The 11,874-nt window shown below is 46.0% G+C and overlaps 1 protein-coding gene across 1 annotated transcript in view; it reads right to left on the bottom strand.

Annotated features, from left to right (window-relative positions):
* Positions 1–10,684: 10,684 nt before the first annotated feature.
* Positions 10,685–11,874, bottom strand: part of tpo (thyroid peroxidase) — a 57,279-nt gene continuing 56,089 nt past the window's right edge. Inside the window, exons 9-10 of the mRNA XM_056295468.1 lie at positions 11,050–11,253; positions 10,685–10,889 (exon numbers count right to left, since the gene is read on the bottom strand). Of these exons, the coding sequence (XP_056151443.1) occupies positions 10,685–10,889; positions 11,050–11,253 (409 nt within the window). The remainder of the gene's footprint in view (positions 10,890–11,049; positions 11,254–11,874) is intronic.

Here is an 11,874-nt window from a genome sequence, read left to right as displayed (position 1 = left end):
CCAAAACATACCCCAAATATACCCAAAACATACCCCAAATATACCCAAACATACCCAAAACATACCCAAAATATACCCCAAATAGACCAGAAACGTACCCAAAATACACCCAAAACATACCCAAAATACACCCCAAATATACCCAAAACATACCCAAAAATACCCCAAATATACCCAAAACATACCCAAAACATACCCAAAATATACCCCAAATAGACCAGAAACGTACCCAAAATACACCCCAAATATACCCAAAAATATACCTAAAACATACCCAAAATACACCCCAAATATACCCAAAATATACCCAAAACATACCCAAAATACACCCCAAATATACCCAAAATATACCCAAAATACACCCCAAATATACACAAAACACCCCAGAAGAGTCCTCTGGCTTCTGGCACCTTTTTTGGGGGGGTTTTGGGAGACTTTATTGGTCCCCGAGGGGAAACTACATTCTGCATGTAACCCATCCTAGCTGTGGAGCCAGGAGCAGTGGGCAGCCGCCGTGCAGCACCCGGGGACCAACTCCAGTTCTTCTTTCCACTGCCTTGCTCAGGGGCACAGGCAGAAGTATTAACCCTAACACGCATGTCTTTTTGATGGTGGAGGAAACCGGAGCACCCGGAGGAGGAAACCCACCACAGACACGGGGAGAACACGCAAACTCCACACAGAAAGGACCTGGGACGGCCTGGGGTTCGAACCCAGGACCTTCTTGCTGTGAGGCACCAGTGCTGACCACCGGGCCCCCGTGCCTCCTTCGATATAAAAGCAGTGCCTGTAGTTGGCCATGTTGAGCTGTACCACATTTTGGGACTACTCTAAATGTTTGGCTTTTCACTGCAAGTGGCATGCTGGCTATTTTCATGTGAATCCAGCCTATACTTCCTGTGTTTGTTCAAACACAGGAAGTGTCCCAGCTTCAATCACAGGAAATGGATTACCACTCCCCTCCAGCCATCTGACACCACAATAGTGTGCTTCCAAGTAGTCCCCATGACCAGATCCTCATTTGGCCAGAATAACTAACATTCAGTCTGAACCCCGTGACCAAGCAAGTACTGACACATCGAAGACTCAGCATTGTTGCCTATATCATCTTCCTCATATTAGTCGCTCGGTATGTTGTCAGCATGAATGTGTCTCCATTAAGCGCCCAAATAAACATAGAGAGCGGTTGTGTAGCAGATGCTCCATCAACCTGGGCGGTAGCAGCGTTTTTAGGGCCAGGGGGGGCTACACGGCCGGAAAGGGGTCGCGTCCCAGTGCTCATCACATGTACATGAGGCTGAACTCACAGATCAGAGGCGCCCCCTCATGACAGTAATGGATGGCAATACTGAACAGGGAATAACAAGGGCTCATGAATTGTCCTGACACATGGTTGCGCAACTCTTATGAATATCAGCACACAAAGCATCATGTGGCGCACAGTTCTGCTACAAATGCCACTTTGTTACAATAACTGATCAACATTACAGTTGTGTTATTCATAATTTTATGAATATAAAACTGAGGCTCTTACAACCATTACTTGGAAAATACATGGTATTTTTAGAATACTTTAAAGCTAATTCTGTTCTGAAGCGGCGAAGTTCTGAGCTGGAATTCTACGGTTATGAACGTGAAATGTGCCACATCCTGAGACTTCATTTGAACCCAGGGCCAGGTGGTGTCCCTGGACGGGACATCAGAGCCTCTTTTCCACTTCCTCCATACACAAGTTGGCCACTGCAGGTGAGACTGGGGAACCCATAGCGCCCCCATGCCTCTGCCTAGAGTACTGCTCCCTGTGTGCATGTACAGGGGGCGTTCATCATTGTCCAGATGATCCACTCCTGGTTCTCCCTGCCTCCAAACAAAAGTCCAAACCACATCCCACCCACCCTGCATGTGCCCATGTCCTCATGCAGACCAAGCTGCCGCCCTTGCTGTGAGCAAGGAAGCAGCGGCATCACTGCCTTGCCGCCGTCCACTGGCCTAATGCACGTCATGCCACTTGCCAGTTGCTAGTGGAGCAATCTGACTTCAGCGTCCAAAGCTTCAATTTATTCAGGGGGAGGAATTAAGAAACTTTAATTGAACATAAAATTAGGTTAAATTAGCATACCTATCTCAAAACCAGATCACCTGTTGCCAGTGGTGGATCTAGAGATTTTTTCCTGGGGTGGCAAGACTGTGTCCCAGAGGTGGCAGCTGCCACCCCTTGCCACCCTGTAGATCCGCGCCTGTGAGGGGGAGGGGGATTCTAAATCGGCGACTTCTGTTTGAGAGTTTGGTGCGGGTCTCGTTGACCTTCACCATGCATGAACATAAAATATACTTTAAAAACGCATTATCTGATTTATAAATGGGGTGGCAAGACTGTGTCCCAGCGGTGGCAGCTGCCACCCCTTGCCACCCTGTAGATCCGCCCCTGCCTGTTGCTAAGTGAGGAAGTGGTGACGCTGGGATGATTAAAACTCAAGTAACACTTGTGTTGCATGGGAAGAAACCTGCAAGCAAATCAGGAAATATCATCAGTGCATAAGATGAAGGTCCCTGAAGTACTGAAATACACACTAGACCCACCAAGACGGTCAGTATGGCCGTTTTGGGTTTTCCAACTTCGTGAGGAAAAAAAGATACAGACCTGCCGCTCCCTGAATGCTGCTAAACTTGCATATATTTGCATTCAAAACGAATTTAGATCAATTGCACAAAAAAAGTTATAAGATCTACCTAAAACGACCATGAGCGGTCAAAATGACCGTCTCATAATTTGTGCGTGATGGTGCGCGTCATGTCAGTATTTATGACGTGTGTTGGTGGCGTCATTTCCTTCGTGAAGTTCATTGCGCTGTGCTAGAAACACACTAGCGCCCTCCAGTGGAGAGAAAGAGTCTCAACTTGACTTGTGATTATGTCCAACATGTGTGGTTACAGACGCACCATGACTACCACCGAGGCGCTGCAGTATTTACAGCCGTTGGACAGCCGCCATTTTAAATTGTTTAAAAATAGTATTAAAGTTGTTAAACTGTTAATGTTGGTGTCAGTTAGTTTCATAACAGACACACTAACATATGTAATGCATTAATATCTCAACTGGGTATTTATCTTGACACAATATAGAGTTTAAAATCCATGGCGGTCAAAATGACCGCCCACGGTCGTTCTAGTAGGTTTTTAAGTTACGGTCGTTGTCTGGGACTGTTTCAATATTTATTTTCAGTTCTGTTTTTACATGTTATGCGTTATAGGCCTTGTTACGTTTGTTAGATTAGTAATATGTGTTTTCCCTTTTGTTTTTCAGGTCATATTTTCACTTTTTCAATTTTGCTACTGTAAACTACTAATAAGACCCGTTAGCTAGGGGCTAACGGGTCTGACCCTTTAGCCGAGCGGTTAGTGACGTCGCCTTGTGGCGCAGTACACCCCGTATCCAATCCCGCACCGCGCAAGAAGATAACCGGTTACATTGGTGGCAGCGGTGGGATCCGGAAGTGTGCAGATCCTCAGAAGTCTCTTCGGAGCGCGGGAAGAACAAGCGCGAGGGCGCGCTTCCGGGAGAGGGTGACGACTGTAAACTACTAATAAGACACGTTAGCCCCTAGCTAACGGGTCTAATCCTTTAGCCGAGCGGTTAGTGACGTCGCCTGGTGGTGCAGTACACCTCGTATCCAATCCCGCACCGGGCAAGAAAATAGCCGGTTACACTATTTAAGTTGGACCACGTCTCTGAAGTTTAACTTGATTAAAAATAGTATTACAGGGCGTCCGGGTAGTGTAGCGGTCTATTCTGTGGCCTACCAACACAGAGATCGGCGGTTCGAATCCCCGTGTTACCTCCGGCTTGGTTGGGAGTCCATTGGCCGTGTCTGCGTGTGGGAAGCCTATGGGGGTATGTGTCCTGGTCGCTGCACTAGCGCCTCCTCTGGTTAGTCGGGGCGCCCGTTCGGGAGGGGGGGGGGAAATCGCGTGATCCTCCCACGCGCTACGCCCCCTGGTGAAACTCCTCACTGTCAGGTGAAAAGAAGCGGCTGGTGAGGAGACATGTGGTAGTCTGCAGCCGCCCCCCCCCCAGGATCGGCAGAGGAGGTGCAGCAGTGAGCGGGCCGGCTCGGAAGAATGGGGTAATTGGACGGGTACAATTGGGGAGAAAAGGGGGAGAGGAAAAAATAGGAGAGGAAAAAAGAAAGAGCAAACGTCTTCCATCAACATTTAATGTATTCATACATGCTGGCCATTCAAATAAACGGATGTTGCGTCATCACCTCCGCGGTCAGCGGCAGGCTGACGGTTTTATCCACCGGCTGCTGCGCGCGACCGGTGGGACTCGGGGAAGGGATCCCCCCCCCCGGAAATGAAGCCCGGTCGGTGCATCCGGTAACACCGGCGTTGACGTCATGAGTTTAGCCACCAGGCAGTTCGTCTGACATTCCCGCTAAACGTGTCTCCTCCATCAACGCTGGTACTTTAGCAGCCTGCTGTAAACTTCGTTTACCACGAACCGGCGACCAAGTTCCTTCATCATCATCAAGCTATTTAGTCTGACATGGAGGCAGACCGATGTCCTCACACAGCCCAGTAGCTTATTTTAGCTAGCTAGCTAGCTAGCTAGCTAGCTAAAATAAGCTATACTGCAGCTAATACTACTGCTGATACTACTGCCACTAGCTAGCCAGCTAGCTAGCTAGCTAGTGGCAGTAGTATCAGCAGCCAGCGCCACGTCGCTAGGCTTAATGTTGTGACTGTAAATTGACATGAACCATCCCGTTAACCAGGCCAGGCTGGAGGCCAGTACGTGGCAGAGGTGGACAGCAAGGTAGAGAGACAAATAAGATTTAATAACAGAATGTAAATCTCTGACACGCTGCTTAAACAATGCTTTCAATTTTACAAAATGATGCTAACACAAGATGGTTTGTGGCAGGTTACCGCCAATGTTTTGGTAGCCAAGTCGTGGAAAGGTTTGGACATTTGGGAAGGTGTTGTCAGCCTGTGTATATTTGTGAGATGTAATTTAATTGCAGCTAAAAGTAACTGGTGAAGAGACTGTTCTATTCATATGACTTTATATTGTTATTCTCTATATTTGCTGGTAACAACACCATTGATACAGATACACAGGAGGGCACACTTACAGAAAGACTGTGTGCTCATCCTGTGCAGTTCTGCAGGCTGGCGACAGGACCTCCAACATGGTGGTAGTGTTCAGAGCAGAGGCTCGTCTCTCCTTCTTTATCTTATTTACAGTTTGTCCAACGGTGTCAGTCAGAGTTTGTAGTCTGCACACACACGTGCACCCATGTCAACCCTGAAGCCACAGAGACCCACATACCCCCCCCCCGTTTAACCCCGCTGTTGAGACCTGTGTGTTTGTATTGTGATGCTGCATAACAAGGCCGCATGCCAGTTGTGTGAGTTCACATGCTGTTATTTATTATGTTGTAGTGACCTACTTGCAGGTTAGATATTCACCATGCGGGCCAGAGACGGTCCCTTTAAGACAGTGGGTGGGGCTTAGCAAGGGGTATTGTGGGTAGACACGAGGCTGAGGTTTTAAGATATTGAACTGTTCACTTAGATTGGTTGGAGGAAGTAACCACACGGCTGTGTGGTCAAAAGGAGAAGTGGCCTCGTCTCCTTTCTTTCATCCTCCACAATGTCACTGATATCCCTGTCTCCACTTCCACCAACTCCTGCACCGCCTGGTGGTAATGTGTGCATGTGTGATGTCATTCACTGATGACGTTTGGATTCACTGACGAGTCAGATGCTGCCCATACACACTTTACTGTGTCCCACCATACACACTTTACTGTGTCCCACATACACACTTTACTGTGTCCCACCATACACACTTTACTGTGTCCCACCATACATACTTTACTGTGTCCATACACACTTTACTGTGTCCCACATACACACTTTACTGTGTCCCACCATACACACTTTACTGTGTCCCACCATACACACTTTACTGTGTCCCACATACACACTTTACTGTGTCCCACCATACACACTTTACTGTGTCCCACCATACACACTTTACTGTGTCCCACATACACACTTTACTGTGTCCCACATACATACTTTACTGTGTCCCACCATACACACTTTACTGTGTCCCACCATACACACTTTACTGTGTCCCACCATACACACTTTACTGTGTCCCACCATACACACTTTACAGTGTCCCACATACACACTTTACAGTGTCCCACATACACACTTTACTGTGTCCCACCATACACACTTTACTGTGTCCCACCATACACACTTTACTGTGTCCCACATACACACTTTACTGTGTCCCACCATACACACTTTACTGTGTCCCACCATACACACTTTACTGTGTCCCACATACATACTTTACTGTGTCCCACCATACACACTTTACTGTGTCCCACCATACACACTTTACTGTGTCCCACATACATACTTTACTGTGTCCCACATACACACTTTACTGTGTCCCACATACACACTTTACGGTGTCCCACCATACACACTTTACTGTGTCCCACATACACACTTTACTGTGTCCCACCATACACACTTTACTGTGTCCCACATACACACTTTACTGTGTCCCACCATACACACTTTACTGTGTCCCACCATACACACTTTACTGTGTCCCACATACACACTTTACTGTGTCCCACATACACACTTTACTGTGTCCCACCATACACACTTTACTGTGTCCCACATACACACTTTACTGTGTCCCACCATACACACTTTACGGTGTCCCACCATACACACTTTACTGTGTCCATACACACTTTACTGTGTCCCACCATACACACTTTACTGTGTCCCACATACATACTTTACTGTGTCCATACACACTTTACTGTCTCCATACACACTTTACTGTCTCCATACACACTTTACTGTGTCCCACATACACACTTTACTGTGTCCCACATTGACACTTTACTGTGTCCCACATACACATTTTACTGTGTCCCACCATACACACTTTACTGTCCCACATACACACTTTACTGTGTCCCTCCATACACACTTTACTGTGTCCCACCATACACACTTTACTGTGTCCCACCATACACACTTTACTGTGTCCCACCATACACACTTTACTGTGTCCATACACACTTTACGGTGTCCCACCATACACACTTTACTGTGTCCCACCATACACCCTTTACTGTGTCCCACCATACACACTTTACTGTGTCCCACCATACACACTATACTGTGTCCCACATACATACTTTACTGTGTCCATACACACTTTACGGTGTCCCACCATACACACTTTACTGTGTCCATACACACTTTACGGTGTCCCACCATACACACTTTACATACACACTTTACGGTGTCCCACCATACACACTTTACTGTGTACCACATACACACTTTACTGTGTCCATACACTCTTTACGGTGTCCCACCATACACACTTTACGGTGTCCCACCATACACACTTTACTGTGTCCCACATACACACTTTACTGTGTCCATACACACTTTACTGTGTCCCACATACATACTTTACTGTGTCCATACACACTTTACGGTGTCCCACCATACACACTTTACTGTGTCCATACACACTTTACGGTGTCCCACCATACACACTTTACTGTGTCCATACACACTTTACGGTGTCCCACCATACACACTTTACTGTGTCCATACACTCTTTACGGTGTCCCACCATACACACTTTACTGTGTCCCACCATACACACTTTACGGTGTCCCACCATACACACTTTACTGTGTCCCACATACACACTTTACTGTGTCCCACCATACACACTTTACTGTGTCCCACCATACACACTTTACTGTGTCCCACATACACACTTTACTGTGTCCATACACACTTTACTGTGTCCCACCATACACTTTACTGTGTACCACATACACACTTTACTGTGTCCCACCATACACACTTTACTGTGTCCCACATACATACTTTACTGTGTCCATACACACTTTACGGTGTCCCACCATACACACTTTACTGTGTCCATACACACTTTACGGTGTCCCACCATGCACACTTTACTGTGTCCATACACACTTTACGGTGTCCCACCATACACACTTTACTGTGTCCCACCATACACACTTTACGGTGTCCCACCATACACACTTTACTGTGTCCCACATACACACTTTACTGTGTCCCACCATACACACTTTACGGTGTCCCACCATACACACTTTACTGTGTCCATACACACTTTACGGTGTCCCACCATGCACACTTTACTGTGTCCCACCATACACACTTTACTGTGTCCCACCATACACACTTTACGGTGTCCCACCATACACACTTTACTGTGTCCCACATACACACTTTACTGTGTCCCACCATACACACTTTACTGTGTCCCACATACACACTTTACTGTGTCCCACCATACACACTTTACTGTGTCCCACATACACACTTTACTGTGTCCCACCATACACACTTTACTGTGTCCCACCATACACACTTTACGGTGTCCCACCATACACACTTTACTGTGTCCCACATACACACTTTACTGTGTCCCACCATACACACTTTACTGTGTCCCACATACACAATTTACTGTGTCCCACCATACACACTTTACTGTGTCCCACATACACACTTTACTGTGTCCCACCATACACACTTTACTGTGTCCCACCATACACACTTTACTGTGTCCCACCATACACACTTTACGGTGTCCCACCATACACACTTTACTGTGTCCCACATACATACTTTACTGTGTGTATGTGTCCCACCATACACACTTTACTGTGTGTATGTGTCCCACCATACACACTTTACTGTGTGTATGGGCACAGTAAAGTGTGTATGGGGGACACAGTAAAGTGTGTATGGTGGGACACATACACACAGTAAAGTGTGTATGTGTCCCACATACACACTTTACTGTGCCCATACATACTTTACTATGCCCATACATACTTTACTATGCCCATACATACTTTACTGTGCCCATACACACAGTAAAGTGTGTATGTGTCCCACCATACACACTTTACTGTGTGTATGTGTCCCACATACACACTTTACTGTGTCCCCCATACACACTTTACTGTGCCCATACATACTTTACTATGCCCATACATACTTTACTATGCCCATACATACTTTACTGTGCCCATACACACTTTACTGTGTCCCACATACATACTTTACTATGCCCATACACAATTTACTGTGCCCATACACACTTTACTGTGTCCCACATACACACTTTACTGTGCCCATACACACTTTACTGTGTCCCACCATATACACTTTACTGTGTCCCACCATACACACTACTGTGTGTATGTGTCCCACCATACAAACTTTACTGTGTCCCACCATACACACTTTACTGTGTCCCACATACACACATCTCCACAGGTTTTGTTCCACCAGGCTTTCTGTGCCAGAGACGCCACTGGTTTTCACAGTTATCAGTGATTAGGTAGAGGGATTAGCAGTGATTAGGTACAGGGATTAGCAGTGATTAGGTACAGGGGTTAGCAGTGATTAGGTACAGGGGTTAGCAGTGATTAGGTACAGGGGTTAGCAGTGATTAGGTACAGGGGTTAGCAGTGATCAGGTACAGGGGTTAGTACTGATTAGGTACAGGGGTTAGCAGTGATTAGGTACAGGGGTTAGCAGTGATTAGGTACAGGGGTTAGCAGTGATTAGGTACAGGGGTTAGCAGTGATTAGGTACAGAGCTTAGCAGTGATTAGGTACAGGGGTTAGCAGTGATTAGGTACAGGGGTTAGCAGTGATTAGGTACAGGGGTTAGCAGTGATTAGGTACAGGGGTTAGCAGTGATCAGGTACAGGGGTTAGCAGTGATTAGGTACAGAGCTTAGCAGTGATTAGGTACAGGGGTTAGAAGTGATCAGGTATAGGGGTTAGCAGTGATCAGGTACAGGGGTTAGCAGTGATCAGGTACAGGGGTTAGTACTGATTAGGTACAGGGGTTAGCAGTGATTAGGTACAGGGGTTAGCAGTGATTAGGTACAGGGGTTAGCAGTGATTAGGTACAGAGCTTAGCAGTGATTAGGTACAGGGGTTAGCAGTGATTAGGTACAGGGGTTAGCAGTGATTAGGTACAGGGGTTAGCAGTGATTAGGTACAGGGGTTAGCAGTGATTAGGTACAGGGGTTAGCAGTGATCAGGTACAGGGGTTAGCAGTGATTAGGTACAGAGCTTAGCAGTGATTAGGTACAGGGGTTAGAAGTGATCAGGTACAGGGGTTAGCAGTGATCAGGTACAGGGGCTAGCAGTGATTAGGTACAGGTGTTAGCAGTGATTAGGTACAGGGGTTAGCAGTGATCAGGTACAGGGGTTAGCAGTGATCAGGTACAGGAGTTAGCAGTGATCAGGTACAGGGGTTAGCAGTGATTAGGTACAGGGGTTAGCAGTGATCGGGTACAGGGGTTAGCAGTGATTAGGTACAGGGGTTAGTAGTGATTAGGTACAGGGGTTGGCAGTGATTAGGTACAGGGGTTGGCAGTGATTAGGTACAGGGGTTAGCCCTACAAGTAACTCACAAGTCAGCAAACTACATGTCAGCTAATTAGATGATACCGTACAGTCCTCACAACTCTGCTCTCCATAGTGACGATCAACTTTTATGAAAACCTAATTGCAAGTAAATAAATAATGAACCAGTGTTCATGTGGTTACTCCGTAAAATGTGGGCAGCAATGCTTTGTGGAGGTCGATCACTTCATCCATTTCCTTACACAGATTTTTAGCAGAATCATTTAATTCAAAAGCAAGGACACAGGCAACTGACAAGGCAACTAACTTGCCAGATGTGGACGACAATATGAACTCTCTACTGTCTGTCTTTGCTGGCGAGCCACAAAGTTCTAAGTCTGGAATTTAGAGAGTTTCACATAATCTATAAAGACTATATTACTATAAAATTACAGTGTCTAGTCACACAGTAGATGCTGGCTCATAACAACCCTGGAAATAGCTCTATTTGCCCTTTAGCGGAGAACATTCTGGTCTGTTACAGCTTGTCAAGCCCAGCTGTGCTCGTCTCCTCTCGCCAAGCTTCCAGACTCATCGATGGTATCGTATCACAGGATCGGAAGTCAGCAGGGTATTCACCCAACTTGAAGGCATCTAGTGGGACTTGGTCTAGGTCGCTATTGTCACAGATGATGCGAGACAGTGAAGACTTTAAAAGCTCAGACCTCTGTAGCTTTGTGAACTGTGTCTCCCACCAAAACCTGGGGGGAAAAAAAGGAATTCTAAACCATGAACTGTTTAAATTAATCAGCCCATTTGATGAACATATCTGTATGCCCTTGGACACACAAGTGTTATTCTACATACAAGCCATTATAACCAACCGACTGCTGGTCTGGGGCAAGCATGACATCATATCATCAGTTAGGCGTGTCAGAAATTATGGATACACTCGAGTATGGCGATATTATCTTTTGTGATACTGTATCGATTCTCAAAAACACTATATGGATTATTTATTGTTTACATGTAAAGGTTCGTGCTGTGTGTAACCCCGCGACCGCTAGATGGCAGTGTTTTAATCTATCTTCAGCCATTTGACTCTTCCACTCCATACCAACAACGTAAACTGAGACAGGAAGTAGCATAAGCACAAAGAACACAGGCCTATGAAACCACAATATATCACCTTTCTTACAGTATCACAATATATCACCTTTCTTACAGTATCACAATATATCACCTTTCTCACAGTATCACAATATATCACCTTTCTCACAGTATCACAATATATCACCTTTCTCACAGTATCACAATATATCACCTTTCTTACAGTATCACAATATATCACCTTTCTTACAGTATCACAATATATCACCTTT

The sequence above is a fragment of the Lampris incognitus genome, chromosome 16 (assembly GCF_029633865.1).
Source record: "Lampris incognitus isolate fLamInc1 chromosome 16, fLamInc1.hap2, whole genome shotgun sequence".
Lineage (NCBI taxonomy): Eukaryota > Metazoa > Chordata > Actinopteri > Lampriformes > Lampridae > Lampris > Lampris incognitus.
Note: the sequence above shows the minus strand (reverse complement) of the source record. Positions and strands in the feature narration are given on the sequence as shown.